The 16,417-nt window shown below is 29.1% G+C and overlaps 5 protein-coding genes across 6 annotated transcripts; 2 read left to right on the top strand and 3 right to left on the bottom strand.

Moving 5' to 3' along the window:
• The first annotated feature begins 284 nt into the window (after positions 1-284).
• On the top strand, positions 285-1,225 carry OCT59_013415 (uncharacterized protein). The gene is made up of 2 exons (XM_025315490.2): positions 285-861; positions 938-1,225. Exons 1-2 carry the CDS (start codon positions 379-381, stop codon positions 1,109-1,111), a joined length of 657 nt encoding a protein of 218 aa, XP_025182771.1. The 5' UTR covers positions 285-378; the 3' UTR covers positions 1,112-1,225.
• Positions 1,226-1,361: 136 nt separating this feature from the next.
• OCT59_013414 (uncharacterized protein) lies at positions 1,362-6,139 on the bottom strand. The gene is made up of 15 exons (XM_025315489.2): positions 6,079-6,139; positions 5,565-5,979; positions 5,168-5,434; positions 4,422-4,994; positions 4,152-4,325; positions 3,999-4,075; positions 3,784-3,913; positions 3,268-3,695; positions 3,047-3,184; positions 2,889-2,980; positions 2,620-2,796; positions 2,333-2,534; positions 2,059-2,247; positions 1,845-1,985; positions 1,362-1,763 (listed from the first exon to the last, which is right to left on the bottom strand). The coding sequence occupies exons 1-15, from the start codon at positions 6,082-6,084 to the stop codon at positions 1,617-1,619; spliced, it is 3,156 nt and encodes a 1,051-aa protein (XP_025182770.1). The 5' UTR covers positions 6,085-6,139; the 3' UTR covers positions 1,362-1,616.
• Positions 6,140-6,944: 805 nt separating this feature from the next.
• Positions 6,945-7,809, top strand: OCT59_013413 (uncharacterized protein). 2 transcript variants are annotated; one of them, XM_066140781.1, is made up of 3 exons: positions 6,945-7,146; positions 7,226-7,433; positions 7,514-7,809. In XM_066140781.1, exons 2-3 carry the CDS (start codon positions 7,242-7,244, stop codon positions 7,691-7,693), a joined length of 372 nt encoding a protein of 123 aa, XP_066001628.1. In that variant the 5' UTR covers positions 6,945-7,146; positions 7,226-7,241; the 3' UTR covers positions 7,694-7,809. The 2 variants fall into 2 exon arrangements, with proteins under 2 accessions (XP_066001628.1, XP_025182769.1); XM_025315488.2 differs by having other exon boundaries at positions 6,945-7,150.
• Positions 7,669-11,576, bottom strand: OCT59_013412 (uncharacterized protein; the record flags this gene model as incomplete). The annotated part of the gene is made up of 16 exons (XM_025315487.2): positions 7,669-7,860; positions 7,931-8,035; positions 8,116-8,276; positions 8,342-8,402; positions 8,485-8,673; positions 8,752-8,909; positions 8,986-9,209; positions 9,292-9,480; positions 9,557-9,683; positions 9,757-9,866; positions 9,934-10,176; positions 10,239-10,597; positions 10,666-10,779; positions 10,894-11,025; positions 11,339-11,485; positions 11,552-11,576. 16 exons carry the CDS (start codon positions 11,574-11,576, stop codon positions 7,805-7,807), a joined length of 2,400 nt encoding a protein of 799 aa, XP_025182768.1. The 3' UTR covers positions 7,669-7,804.
• Positions 11,577-12,989: 1,413 nt separating this feature from the next.
• OCT59_013411 (uncharacterized protein) lies at positions 12,990-15,222 on the bottom strand (the record flags this gene model as incomplete). The annotated part of the gene is made up of 9 exons (XM_066140780.1): positions 12,990-12,992; positions 13,160-13,851; positions 13,920-13,997; positions 14,068-14,234; positions 14,300-14,398; positions 14,475-14,561; positions 14,639-14,764; positions 14,852-14,939; positions 15,117-15,222. The coding sequence occupies 9 exons, from the start codon at positions 15,220-15,222 to the stop codon at positions 12,990-12,992; spliced, it is 1,446 nt and encodes a 481-aa protein (XP_066001627.1).
• Between the last annotated feature and the right edge of the window lie 1,195 nt (positions 15,223-16,417).

Below are 16,417 nucleotides of genomic sequence, written 5' to 3'. Positions count from 1 at the left end.
ATTTAAAGTGTATGTGAGGTCTTGCACGTGTATTCTCAAACCAATAGAGAATTTTACCTTCATCCATTCACCTAATCGGATTGGGTGATTTTTTTATTTTCGTTGCAAATAAGATTGGATCTACATGATAAAATTATTTTTTTTTTAAGTTTAAACTAATACTATTCAAGTTATCACTTATCAGACATTAGTCGATCTTTTTGTGTAAATTAATTAAATAGTGACGTGATTATTAATTAATAAATTTATATTAACGAGAGGTGATTTCATAATACGCAAATAATATCTCAAAAATATATAACATGGTTCATTTTCATTTTTTGTTTTCAATTTCTTTTTTATATATAATCTCTCTCTTCACTCTTCATTCTTTAAGAAATGGCAAATATTTTTGTATTAGCAAATCGATTTTATTCAACAAATTATCAAAATCATCCTTCAATAACATTAGCATTTACAAATGCAGGTTTAGCAATAACGTCAGATTCATTAGCTCAATCGATATCATTGCTTCGATCTAAAAACGATTCTTCAAATCTTTCTTCACAACAGTTTGATTTTTCTCGTTTAGGAAGATTTACAATATATGGATTTTCGATTGCTCCACTAGTTAATAAGTGGTTCACATTTCTTGATAAGAAATATCCTTTTAATACAGATGTTAAAGCACAACAACCTCCTCTTATTAAACAAAATGTATTATTTAATAAAAACAATTTAATAAAACAAAATCAAATGATTTTCAAAAGAGTTTTATTGGATCAATTTCTTTTTGCTCCTTTTGGGTTATGTTTATTTTTTGGTGGTATTAGTGTATTGGAAGGAAGAAATTTTGAAGGGATCAAAGAGAAATTTGATGAGGTAAGAAAAAGAAAATTTTTGTTATTATTTTTTTTTCTTTTTTTGTGGTAATCATTTCAATTTTTTTTTTTTTAAGACTTATATTTCCGCATTAAAAATGAACTATACTATATGGCCAATAGTTCAATTTGTAAATTTTAGATTTTTACCTTTAAAATATAGAGTTCCTTTTGTTAGCTCTGTTGGTGTTTTATGGAATGCTTATCTTAGTTTATTAAACAGTAAAGTTCCCGAAGTTAGCACTATATAAAGTAAATATATGCACTTTCCATATTTAATTTTGCTATATTGTAAGTTCTTTCTTTTAAAATCATATTAAGTTGATTAGGGAATTAATAAAGGGCTTAGGTATTATCTCATTCGGAAGAATATATTAACTACATTAGTGTCATCGAAATATTTCACCAAGTTTTTTCTTTGAAATTGATTTTAATTTGATATGATATTTCATTAAATCGTGCACTATTATGTTAATAATACATAATTGGTAAAGTAGTCCATTTATAATAATTAAATTTCGTATATCATTTAATTATAAATTAATAATTCAAATGGTTGATAATATACAATACAGCTGTACATATACATAACTATAAATTCACTTTTTGTATCTTATATTCAAAAAAATAAAAATACCATTCAAAAATAAAAAAAAATACAATATAAATAATATCAAATTGTTAGAATAAAATAATAATATTGGATATAATCAAAGATAAAAAAATTGCTTCATATTAACTTCCTTATTTATAATTTTAACTACCAACAACCCAATCTGAAACATATGAAAAGCCTTTAAACTCTTCCTGTGCTTCAGCATTTAAATGACTGTGAACGGGTGTAAGAACCGGTACCTCACGTGTAAATTCCTCATCAAAATTTGATGTATCAGTGGGAGATGACTAAATTCATTTAAAAATAAAAGGGTTAGTAAATGAGAGAACAATAATGAAATCCGAGATACTGAATTTAAAATTGCTTACAATTGAAGGATAAAATGGTGGTGGTACTTTCTTGGCAAGCATATCATCCCAGTTCACTCCTTTAAAGAAAGGATGTCGCTTTATTTCTTCGGCATCACCGCGTCCCGATCCAAGACGTTTTTCAGGTTCACGAGTAAGTAACTAAATATTATAATTTAATTTATATATAAAACTATTATATATTAAATGAATAACACTTTAATCTAAAACTTACTTTCTGTAATATTGATACTGAATCTCGAGACATATTAATTGGGTAAAGGATTTCATCCTCTAAAATAGCATCAAATATTTCATCCTCGTCATCCCCACGGAATGGTGATTGTCCAAGGAGCATTTCATAAATTAAAACACCAAAAGCCCACCAATCAACTGCACGACCATATCGTTGTTCCAAAAGAATCTATATGATGGATATTGATATTTAATTAATTAATTAAATTTAAATTAATACACTTTATCAAATGTAACCAAAATTCCTGACATACTTCAGGAGCCATAAATTCAGGTGTTCCACAGAATGTGTTGGTAGTACTGCCCCACCACATTTCTTCTTTACAAAGACCGTAATCAGCAATCTTAATATGGCCATCCAATGTTAGCAGTATATTATCGAGTTTAAGATCTCTATATATAATACCCGATTTGTGCAAATATTCCAAAGCAAGTAAGACCTCGGCAGCGTAAAACCTTATATAAAATTTTGGTTCTATTTAGTAAATCTTCATGAAATTCTTTTTCGTTTTAACTCCATTAGTCAAAATTTATAACTTACTGTGCTCGTCGATAAGTAAATTGTTCTCTTTGGATATGCAACATCAAGTCACCACCGCTAACATATTCCATAACAAAGTAAATACGAGTTTCTGTTTGGAAACATGAATGTAAGCCAAGTAAGAACGGATGTCGTTCTCGGTTAGCAGCTTGAAAAACTCGTTTTTCGGATCGTGTACTTAAAGTTGAGTAAACGAATAAGTATTACGAGTTAGTTACATTTAATCATACTATGTAAAAAAACTTTTAACATATAAATGACATAAATACCTTTCTACTTCATCATTTTCGATAATGAACTCCTTTTTAAGCACCTTAATAGCATAAAGTTGTTTTGTATATTTTTCTTCGGCAAGCATAACCTATAAGAATTCAAAGTTAACAAAATTATCTTATTAAACGCAAAATTTCTGAAGTGTTAAACAAACCTTCCCGAAATTTCCTTTACCCAATACGGCAAGAAAATTAAAGTCATCTAACCCGACTCTACGATTTTTTTGAATTATGGATTCGTTCGGATTTGGAGGTGGAGGTGGAGGTGGAGTAGTAGTAGGTGTATTTCGAACCTATTTTGAATAATAGAAAATTAAGTCGATAAATTTTTTTAAAACAAATATATACCCATATTTTCCAATATAATGATTATTACTTGATGTTGCATTGGCGGACTTTGTTGAACGTAGGTCGCTCCTTGAGACGGAGGTTTTTGTTGAACCGGTGAAGATATCACCGACACGTGACTCGGCTGATTATATGAACTAACCGGACCTTGTAAATTATATTGAGGTTGTATAGGCTGAACACTATAAGTGTTTTCTGGACCTTGAGGAGGAGGATAAGTTGGTTGTGGTGGAGGATATTGAAATTGTGTTTGGTTCGGGGAAGGGGGCAATGGTGGATTTGGATTTTGTAATGGAGGATGTTCTTTGAGATGGGGAGAATCGGTGCTTATTTTATTAGTTTTAATAGATGTAGCGCGTTGGATTTGATCAATCATTTCACTCGCACGCTTCATTGTCATTCCACAGAAATCAGGAACAAGATGAGTGCATTTTGCGTGACAAGTAGTATTACATTCTATATTGATCACAAATCAAATAAAAAATTAATTTAAATATTTATATATAACAATATTTAATAATTTGTATGTTCATATCATACACACCAGTACATCTTTTAGCTCCCTTCTTGACTAATGGAAGAATATAACCACAATGACAACACCAATTGGCTGTAATATTAGTTATACCTTCAAAGCGATGAGGAATGCGATGATTAATAAGCTGCAAAGATTCCTAAGAAAACAAAAAAAATTTTTTTTTTATGCATTAATTATTTAATTAAATATTTATCAATAAAAGAAAAGAAAAAGTTATTTACCACTTCGTTATTTGATTTAGAGATGCATTTTGTGACGATTTTGGTGTAACATCTCTTGTGACAAGTTAATTTACAATCTAAATAAAGAAATAAAATAAACACATATACTTTCATAAAAAAAACGAGAGATAATTTCAGAATTATATTACATACCATCACACTGATAACCTTCGTTCACGAACAATTCTTCACAATAAGCACATTTCATAACCTGATAAAATATCTGCTGAATAAATTTGTGGCCATTTTGTTCATGAACTTCTCCCTTTCGCTTACGAACAGCACCTTGTCTACCAAGATCAGGTCTTTTGCGAGCAATTTCTTTAACTGGTAATTATAAATAAATTGTCAATTTAACATCAAAATATAAGTGCAAAAAATAAATGAATAAATAAACAAAACAAACAAATAAAAAGACTTTACCGAAGTCTAATTTGAGCAATATTTGACCAGCTGGCTCAACCTCAAACCAAGCTTCGATACCGTCGGGTAAATATGTTGTTCCGATTCCTTGTTGAGTTCTTGCAACAGCATACGGAACGCTATAAGTATCTCCATAAGGTCCGTTATTATTAGTGGCAGTGGGAGAACCCGTCTCAAATTGAGCATTCGAAGCCGTGACCCATCCAGGACCGCTTTCGGCCTCAATTCTTTTCTTTCTAAGCTCTTCAGCAATATCAGAAATTTTTATCCATAATAAACCAATAGGTACTTGATGTTGTTCTGAGGTCTTATCATATAATGTAATCTCAATTTCACTTGCTTTCTCAACATGAAATTCGAAGTCCTCATTCCATTTATCATTGCGGGTAACACGTGTTTTCCCTTTTGTTGTACCATCAATTTTTACAATTACTGTGGTATCTGGAGCTTTTCCTGGTGTACGCAGTGGTGTGTGAGGAACATTTCGAGCTTGAAGTATACGAATATCCAGTTTTCCTGTTACTGGACGTCGCATCCCGGGGTTTATTCTCTTTGCCCTTTCGTCTTCGTCCTCTACAATAATTGTAAAATACTTTCAGATTATGTAATATTCAAGAATTCAAAATTAAACCGAACCGTGATTTTTTTATATGATCAATACTTTTCTCATTATGGAAAAAAATAGTATACTAAATTTTTTTAAATAATATTTTTTTTTTAAGTATATGTACATATGAACAACTTACCATCATCATCATCACCTTCACCAATATATAATTGTTTATATTTCTGCAACGATCTCTTAAGTATCGAAAGTTTTTCTTGACTTTCCAAAGTTTTTACCGTTACTTCTTGGATACTTTTTCTGTCTTTTGGATTTGATAAAGTTACCGCTTCCATCATCTTTTCCGAGCCTTCTTTAAGTTTCTGTTCGACTCCGATTTTAAATTCGAGTTCATGTAGTTTCAAAGATACCTTCGTATTCGTAATAGGCGTATCCGATTTGATAAGGTCTGTTGATATTAGAAAGTAGCCGGCGAACACACTTGATCAGTCGAATGGTTCGCAATTATAATTTTAGTGATGATGCAAACAATTCAATTCACTGGCATAAAAAGAAGAGAATTCGCCAGGAAGTCCCACCCAAATTTGATAATACGGGCTTGCGGCCTGAAACAGGTATTGATTCTGGATCTTCGTAAGGAGGCTGTTGTGTCAAAATGGAGCGGCTGTTTCCGTGAAAATTTTGCTGACCGCCAGGAGCATGAGGATAATTGAAAGCATGTGGCTGTATTTGTTGCGTTTGGTGATGATATCCACCATATTGACCCGGTGTTTGTTGTACAGGATATGGTAAACTATTTCGCTGTTTTATTTGCAATTTTTCTAATTCTTTCGTTAAATAATCAATATGTCTTGAAGCGTCTACTATACTCTGCTCAGCCTGAGCTTGAACCATAGAGTTTTGAGTAGAGGACTTTACCCGTACGGCAGCTAACCGCATTTGCTCCTCCTTTTTAATTTTTTCATTGATAGATTTTATCCTAGAGTCAATATCCTAAAAATAAACATAAATATGTTTTTTTTTTTAAGTTCATCTCTCCAAGTTTTTTTCTTGCATTACTTAGAGGATAAAATGGTTAAATTAATAACTTACCCCCATAGCCTTCTTCCTAAAATAATTATAAAATCAAGAGAAAATTTAAATGGAAGAAGCACGACAAGAAAAAAATTGATATGCAGAAATTTTAGAGTAGATCAACAATTTTTTAATAATATGCCGGGTTTTGATAGTTTGTTCGATAGGGAAGAGTAACTCAACAGAATGGTTGGTTGATCTGCATATTGTACACTAATTGTAGAAACAAGAAAAGGGCGGTCACTATTTAAAAGTGGCAATGCGACAATGTGGAATATTGTGGTAAAGCACTAATTTTTTAAACATAATCCTAAGGTGTTGCACGTGTAATTTATTCAGGTACCAATATTCCTTTATTTGGAGCGTAATGCACAAAATATTTCTCTTCTTATCTTTCAGTTTTGGTGATTGCGCAATTAACTATACATTAAATTACATTTATAATAATAAATTAAATTTAGCATATGAATCTATTGTTCGATAAAATACGCATATACAATAAATCTTTTGGTTTTATCACATGAAAAAGAAACCATTTCTTCATTAAAGTTTCCGAAAGAAAAAGCCCAAATTATGATTTGCGTTATGATTGTAAAATGATTAGAATGGATTTAGATGATTAGAATGTTTAGAATGATTATTCTAATTCAAGTTACCTTAAAAAAATTATTAAGAAATAAGTAATAAAATATTGGTTATACAAATGAGTCTTTTAGTATAAACTTTTCTTATATTGTAAAAGAAATCACTTATTGGAATTAAAAGTTATTACTAAAATAGACTTAGATCTTTAACTTCTGGAAGTTAATTTTAAATTAATCTAATTTCTATGCTAACCATATATAAACATTATAAAATTTGTATGATATGAAATTTAAAGCCCAATATTTAGTTACACGAATTGATGTTATATACATTATACAGTACCTCGTGTATATATCGAAGAAATTATCGTTTCGATTACTTTGTAAAAGAAATTTTACACTTTAATAACGTTAATGAATTATCCTCCTGGTAAAATAATTTTGTTAGATGAATTTGAAGATAATCCAGAAAAGTGGATCGGAGATTATTTCCGCGTCGTTGGCAAGTAAGTTTTTGTTATAAAATAAGTTAGTTAAAGAAACGCGTTTTTACGCGATTTACACATTATTTTATGTTTTAGATTAATTTATCATAATATGAGTAAGAATTTAGCTGTGATAGAACAAAATGTCAAATACACAACAGATAAAGGAAAACAACACGAAGGACAACCGCATGATAATGTTAGAATAAGAAAATGTTTTTTAATTGTCGATACAAAGCTTGTTGAAGATGAACCATATATTGAAGGTAAGACTGTTGAATTTCTTGGACTATTGATTAACGATGTAAGTATAATTTTTTTTAATCCTTATTACATTTATAAAGATTTTTTAAAAAGTATTTCACTTATTAAAAATTAAAATAGAATATTTATGATTCGAAATTTTATCAACTTCCACAAAAAATCAAAGAAATGATTACTGCAGACATTCAAAGAACAAGATTTCCTTTACTGGAAGCACGTATTTTTCGTACAGTCGATTTCATGGATATGGATTTTTATCAATACGTAGTAAATATAAGAAATAAATATGAACAAGAATAATAAATTTATAATTGATTTTATAAAAGAAAATAAAGTGATATAAAATCTATATCTGATATATAATAAATATATAATCTTGCACTTAATATAGTGTATACTCCTTATATCCTTTCATTTATCCGACACTTCTGGACTTTGAATACTACTAATCTCGGTTTGTAATTGTTCTATAAATAGAGGAAAAAATGTTAATAAATTTTTATTGTAAAGGACTTGGAGTTATAATTTGAATTCAACCTGCAAGAAGATAATCTTCGCGTTCTACGGCCTCCTGTAATTGTGCTTCCAATTCTTTAAGCCGCGTTGAATTATTAATAAATGAGTTTGTTGATTCATAAGAATCTACTTACATACAAATGAAAGATCATTTATATGATTAATATTAAATATACGAAAAATAAACAAAAAAAAGTAGTATTCACCTTCATTTTTCGCAACTACTTGAAGGTTGTTTAATATATTAGATTGAACGTTTGAATTCAAAAGCCCATATCTTACTTTAATTTGATCGATACGATTTTCTAACCCTTTTATTTCATTCTGTAATAAACTCATCAAAGTATGAAAGTTCCGTTGATTGGCTCTAAATTAAAAAATTGATGTTATTATAACACATCAAGTTGAAATTTAATATAAATCAGTGCATACACGTCGTATCTTGATCTAAGTTGTAAGAGTGATTCATTCAACTCTTCATACAATTCTGATCCTATCATATGAGTATAAATCATGATTAATTATAAAATATATCTAAAAGAAAAATAACAAAATGAACTCATCCCAATTAATACCAATATTTTTTTCAACTTCAATAAATTTTGAATTGTATTCTTCCAATTTTTTTCTTGCCATTTTTAAATCTTCCTGGTCGCGTTCTAAGCTTGCACACTTAGTTTCCAAAAATTTAGTGCGCTCGTCACGTGTTGACTTAAGATCCTTTATGCGGTTAGCTAGGCGACTTGCTAATCCAAAATCTCGTCCTAAATTTTAAAGCAGTCAAAAATTTAATAAATAGATTTTGTAAGAATTTATCAAGGTGTAAGAATATAGTTAATTACCAGCAACGGCTAGCTTTTTTTGCTCTTCCAATGCAGGTATTTGCGTATCTATAGTTGATATGTCCTGCTGAACGTTCGAGTATGTTTGTTTGTCATGCATTACTTTAGAAGTTAACTTTTTAACCTCAACATCGCATTCCTCCATTCGCACATGGTTCCTATAAAAGTATCAATTAAAATAATTTGACATAATTTAATATAATGATATTAAAGGTCATCGCTTTATTTACATACTCTGAGATTTCCTTTTCACAATCTAAGTCTCTTTGAGCACGATTCCTTAAATGATCTATTAATTTTTCAACTTCATTGGCTTCCTCTCGATTAATTTTCGATATAGACCCCATCTCTTCGATACGCTTTTCTAATGAAGCTAATTCTTCCTGTGATAATTCATGTTGTTTTTTGTAATAGTCGAGTCTACTATGCAATTGATTTTCCATTTCTTCCACATGCCTCTTTTTTATATAAAAAAAATTATTATTTTATCCAAGTTTTATTTAATTTCTCATAGTTATACTTAAAAAGCAAAGCACTAACCGATTTATTCTCAATGTCTCGTTCTTTGTTGTCTAGTTCATTTTTTTCCCTTAATAATCCTTCTTTTTCAGGATTATATTCATTTATAATATTTTCTATTTTGATATCTATCTCGTTAATCTGTTTGCTGTAATTATCTTCTTCGGCACGTAACCTTTCGACACGTAACAATAACTCCTCTATTTCTCCCTGAAAAGAACAGTTTTTTTAATTACCATTTTATTCAAAGAACGAATATATTATTAAAATGTTTGTAGTAGCATACACGTATGTTTTCTCGTTTTTTAGAAAGGGTTTCGCGTTCAGATTTTTCCTCTCGACAACGGTCCTCAATTTTTTCGTTTAATTCAGCCTCATTATTACTCAAAATTTCCTTATTAAAAACAATATCACTGCATAACATAAAATTATTATATTAGATAATAGTTTTAGCGTAAGGAATTTTTTTTAGGTATTATGTTAAACCTTCTCGCTTTTCCAATTTCTTCTCTTGTGGTATTTATTTGTTCAGTCTCCATAGTTCGTAAACTATCCATATCAGCACTGTATGTTTTCCAAGTCTCAATATGTTCGTTCTATGAAAGAAACAAACAAAATTAATGATTTATTTAAAATAACGAATAATGATTCGAAATTATTCACCTTTTTTGTCTTTAACTCTTTTTCTAAAATTCTACAAGTTTCTGATTTACTTTTTAAATAGCCAGCTTGTTTTTCTCTCAATTCATTCAATGTCTGATCCAATCCAGGTAATACACCGCAAAAGTTATTAATTTTATGATGAATTTCTTGTATTTCATGTGTCAATTTATCTGCTCTAGCATAATCCTCACTAGATAAAGCATTTGATTGGTCTATTTCAAGTGATTTCACTTTACCAAAGTTCTGTAATTTAAAATAATTAGATTTGGTGAAACATCACATATATTCCATATTATTATCCTTACCTCAGCCAATTGTTCATAAATCGAATTCCTTCTCTGAAAAACGTTTGATTGTATATCGATAATTTGTTGCAATTCTTTTTCCAACCTGGATAATTCTGATTCCGTTTTACTTTTATTATTCTTTGTCAAAGGAGGTGGAGAATTCAATATGGAAGTAGTTGCCATTCCACCTTGTATATTTGAATTTGATTCTGTATCAATAGCAAGTTCTTCAAGGGATACTTTATTGGCCTTGGAACGGGATTTTATAGAATTCAAAGAAATCGAAATTGGCCGCTGAGAAAACGAAAGATTTTGAGCTTGTGATTTAAGTGCTGGTCTTTTTTGTCCATTATTTGGTACAGCGAAGGCCAATGTATCTATATGTTCAGAAAATACTTTATATTTGAACATAAATTTACTTTTTTGGTTTTAAATTTATACAAACCTTCGTGATTGAAAACGAAATTATTTAAACTTGATTGTGATTTTTCACGTGGAGTGGAATTATTGAACGGGAAATTCGGAATTTTTTCAGTTGCTTGTGGCGATTTCTTGCTTGCTTTTCATTAAGGATATTTAGGAATGATGGGGATTCTATTGCAAATCATATCGCAAGTTCGATTTTTACAAAAAAAAAATCATATAGACAAAAATTAATTTTGTTTATGCTCACCAGAATCGGAAATAAACCTAAATGCCGAATTCTGCATCGTAGTAGCAGTTGAAATCGCTGGAGAAACATCATTGGATTTTAAAGAAATTTCAGAGAGATTACCAGACATTGAAAAAGATGCAATCGAATTTACTGTATGTATGATATAGAAAAACACAACGATCATCAGTACAAATTGTGTATTTTAATTTTGTTTTTGACCCACTTGATGGAAGATTTCTTAAACATCTCCAAAGCAACTTTCAATCAAATTTAACTTATGAAAACAGTTTCTAATAATCAAGAATACACCTCGAATAATTTGATCCAATTGCTTTGAAGTCATTCAAAAAAATTTGACTAATCGTTTTGCAACAACTTAAGCTCGTTGAACTTTTCAAATAAGACCCAAATATATTTTCCCAAAGTTTCATTATTCAGTTATTTTTTTTATTAAATAACTAACCCATGCGCTGGTTAGAATTTTGCCACCTATGATTCGTCTGTTCTGGAGAATTCGGAACGGACGAAACCCGCTGGTGTTGTGTAGGTGTCTGCCGGTTATTCTTTATATCTAAGCCGGTAAACAAATCGGTTTCCTCTGGGGGAACTTCTGCTCAAAAAGAAAATTTTTATTAAATTATTAAACGAATAAAGTTAGAAGTTTTATCTATCTTACCTTGTTTAGAAAATGGAATGTTCATTTTCCAAAATTTGTTTAAAAGATGTTCAAAAGTTCTAACGAAAGTCCCACATGATTAGGACATTTATAATTTTTCAAAATCAAAATGACCGAATTATCTGATTTGAAGAAATTCGAATCTGGCCAGAGTTAGGTCATAGTGCGAACCAGAATTATAAATATTTCTATACGGAATCGGAATAATTAATACTGTATAAAGGATATTCTAGAACTAGAGCAGAGTTAATAACCTTTTTGAATATATAGTATACAATAATATTTTTACTATAAATAAGTTGGGTTTTTGATTTAATTTGGCTAGTTTGAAAAAATCATAAAATAATTAGACAAAGTTTAGTTTAATTGATATTTAAAATTATGAAAAATTTATTTCCACCCTGGTGATTTCTCACTTCCCTGAATTTAATATATAAAAATGACGTCATGCCGGTCATTTTCAAAAAAGGAAAACGTAAGTTTTTTTTTTTTAAAAAAAAACTTTATAAGCTTCGTATAGCATTCAAAATTACGACTTATAGGTGATTTGCCTGCTTTACAAATTTACTTAATACCTTAAGAAAGGTTATAAATACCATCTTTGAAATTTTTGACAATTTATGACTTGGGGAGGTGAGAAACCCAATAAATTCACCCTAAAATAAGATTTATTATATTATTTTAATTTTATAAATAGTATAAATCTAATGTAAAGTACTAATAATAATACTTCAGGTATTTCTTATAATACCTAAATATTTACTTTATATGGAAGTTACAAATTGATTTTTACAATTATTATATATATATATTATATATAAAAAAAGATATTTTATATAAGAGGATACCATTGTTAGTACTTTACAGTAATTAAATATTATGCTAATATTATCAAACTATAAAGCAATTTAATTAAGGGCATTGCTAAATCTATCTCACCGGTGATTCTCACTGCACCGGGAAGAGTTTTATGACATTTTTAATTCTACCTAATTCTGATAAGGTGCCAATTAGCAATGCTCTTTGATTAATATACGTCATATTTAATTTAAAAGAAGAAAAAATTTATTTCTCGCCAGCTTTTCTCACCCGGGTCGATTTATTTAATATATAAAAATGACGTCATGCAGATCATCCTTCAGAGTCATAACTTATAAGTAATTTTGCCTGCTCAACAAATTTACTTAATACCTTAAGAAAAGGTTATAAATACCGTTATGACTTAGGATAAATTCACTCTTAAAAGAATATATATTTATGCAGTAATAATATATCAGAAATTTTAAAGGGTTTTAGATAATTTTCAATTAATAAAAAATAATCATTATTATAACAAAGAAAATATTTAGATATTTCTAAATGTGATATGCAACTTATTTATTTATTTTTTTTGGCTAATAAAATTATGAATGTTAAATTATCATGAAAATGCGATTTGCTACTAATAATACAAATAATTAAATAATTAATGAATTTAAATATATATATAATTTTTTTTTTTGTTTAAGATGCCCAAGGCATCGCCCTGCGTAATTCTTCTATTGAAGACATTGATGCGGGGGACCCTGGAATATCGCTATATGGAGTAACTGGCTGACTTCTACTTACCATTCCTTGTACCTTAACACCACTAATTTCTACACCCGCTCCAACACGAAAAGGGTCTAATCCACTGCCGTTTATAATTAAATTTGAAACAGCAGCAAGACTACGTACTTTACGGAGTGATGGATATTTAGGGGGACTTGATGGACTTGATGGGCTAATAGGTGTATCTGAAGATTCAATGGATCCGCTCATTGAAGATGACATCGATATTGTTCCGTTTTCTACTGATACATCTCTAACACAATCTCTTGGTTCATAACCTTCAAACATCAGATCAAATTGTTCTATTGCAAGTTTCATGAGTATTCCGACACCACCACCAGAATTTTCATTATTTCTACTTAAAATACACATGCTAACATCAAGCATTGGGTTACCACTATGAACTAAATTAGGTGCAAACATCACTGCAAGATTATATGCAGTCATTAAATTAATATCTTTATATTTTGAAATTTCGTTAAGAAGCGAACAAACATATTGAAGAAGAATGATCGAAGCCGGTGATAATAATGGAAAAATGCTACTTCGTATAAATTCAATGCGTCCCAAATAATGTTGTTTTCCTCGTATTTGTTTTAATACATCATATGTTTGCATAGGAAAAATAGATACTGGTAGGTCGTTAAAAAACATCTTAAGAAGAACAGCTGCCGTGTGTACACCATAATCCGATAAATTAATTGGGTTTCCTGTAGGGATAAAATATTAGTATATTTGAAAATTTGACTACGTAATAGAAAGTCAGCTTAAGTATTACCTCGATCATATGCTTCTTTTGCTTGACGTAATAACGTTGAACTAGGTGACCTACGAAATACTCCTTCAACTTGCAAACCTGTCAGATAAATTAAATTTTAGTGCCAATTTTAGTCAATTTAAGATTTAATTAATTATTTCTAATTTACCCTCTGCCCTTAAGTACGTAACACAATCTCTGACTACTCTTGGTAACCCATTCTCGCCTTCTGTCCCCATCAAAACTTCAAGAGGAACCCCAAACATCAAACGCTTATTCTCTTTGTAATTAACTGAAGATGGTAGCGTTATTTTGTCTTCATATTTCAAATTATGTCTAAATAATAATTATATCAGTTAAGATTTTTTTTATTGTTTTTTGTTTCAGTAAGAAAAACTTACTCGTATACGGCTGGTGGTATGTCAATTTGTGTAAGCGGAACAAAATTAGCCAATTCTGATAAGGAATGAATGTATCTTATTTTTTTTGCAAATTTTGGACTAAATTAAAAGAAAATTTTGATTAACTCGTTATATGTATAAAAGATCAAATTAATAAAATATTAATAATAATTACCTGATTATTGCATTCATGAAATCAAAAGATATACGTGCCCATGTTGTCGCTTGAACTATGTACAAAGACTTAAGATTCTTCTTATATCTATTAAAAATTAGTAAATTATTTAATGATTAAATAAAAATAATAAAAATCATAAAAACAGTAAACTTAATATATACTTTCTACTGAGACTTTTATATGCTCTAAGCATCCAAGACCAACCAGGGTTATGTTTTGCTCCGCCCGCAAAGAGAACAACTGTATAATCGCTCTCAACAAAAAGGTCTAACTTAAGTAAAATTCGTCTGTATAAATTTAAAAATTTTAAAATTTAATTAATTCACAAATAATTCACAAGAATTATGAAATTTTTATAGAATTATTTTACTTACGATAAAATTCTATCATAATCGACTTCTATGGGATCTGGAAGATTGCTTGCACAAATTATAACCATGGGTTTACTTTCAAAATCAACGCCTTCATGCGAAATAGAAAATAATAATAATAATAATAAAAAAGAGAGAGAAAGAAAGAAGAAAATAAAATAATTTTAGTAAAGAGAGGAGATATATATATGTATATATATATACACATACACATATATATATACATATACACATATAGTATTTATGAAAGTAAAAAGTTTAATTATACCAGCTTGATAAATAACTTTAGAGTATATATAATCGGCTAATGCTTCTTCATCGGCTGACGTCCTTGAGGCTTGAGGTTCAGGAGAACTATTATAAAACCACCACATTTCGTGGAGTTTGTTTACTGATAAGCGAGGGGTAAAAAAAATTATTTATAGGTAAAAATAGGTTAACAAAAAAAAAAAGAGTGGGAGTTTAAAGGTTGTTTGTCATTAAAAAAACAAGTACTTGGCATGTTGCGTGAACTTGTGTGAAGTGTAAATCTTTCAATCATAAACTAAAAATATTATGTAATATTGAAAAATATTACACGCGTTTCCTAATTAAGAAAATGAGTATAATATTTAATATTGCAATTAACCAGATTTCCCCGCGCTGCAAACAAATGCAATGATTCAACTTTGGCATTATCTCAAAAGATCAAAAATTTATCTTAAGCTAACTTATTTTAAAAACTCATAACCTGATAATTACCAGAATTAAGAAAAAAAAAGATTAAAGCGCTATTGTATTTTTAAAAAATTGCAAAGAAGCAAAATTCCCTTAAAAGATATGGACTAAAATATAGAAAAAAAATATTTATTAGCTTTATATGCAACTTAACGTTTTATGAAAATATGTTATGCTTTTTTATTGGGGAAACAAGAACATTTAAGAACACCAATAGTAAAAAATTTGCATTTGAATTGAATTATTTAAAATATAAACTAGTTATTAAGACTACAAAATATTGAAGAAACATAGAAGGAAGAAGGAATATGAAAGAAGAAGAACATAAAAGAAGAACATGAGAGAAAAAAAAACAAAGGATTCGCCGCGAGAGTCTTATAACATGGGAGAAAGATTCGCCGCGAGGGTCGTATAACATGTGGAACAAATAATGGATACAAATTATGGAGAAAGAAATAAGAAAAAATTTTCCCCGTAAAATCACTAATAGTAATGTGATTATATTGGCTAAACTTTTCAATAATTAATTAATTAATTAATTATTACACATATTAGTGCCATTTTCGTTTATCGCATTTTTGATTTTTGATTTTAAGACCAATTAAGGAATTGTAATGGGAAGTTGACGTGAAGTTTATTCCTTTCCAATGATTGGTCGATATTTGAGACAATGTAAAAAATAGGTAAAATAACTAAATTTAATTATGATTACTAATTTTATTATTACCAAAGTTTTAAAATAAAATTGACACTAATTATAGTTTAAGTTTTGATGTTTAAAGTGAAGACAGCATTAATGACAAATTAGCAAAAATATGCAGGTAAAAAAATATATATTTAATACCTACATTG

The sequence above is a fragment of the Rhizophagus irregularis genome, chromosome 20 (assembly GCF_026210795.1).
Source record: "Rhizophagus irregularis chromosome 20, complete sequence".
Classification (NCBI taxonomy): Eukaryota; Fungi; Glomeromycota; class Glomeromycetes; order Glomerales; family Glomeraceae; genus Rhizophagus; species Rhizophagus irregularis.
This window is presented reverse-complemented; position numbering and strand designations above follow the sequence as displayed.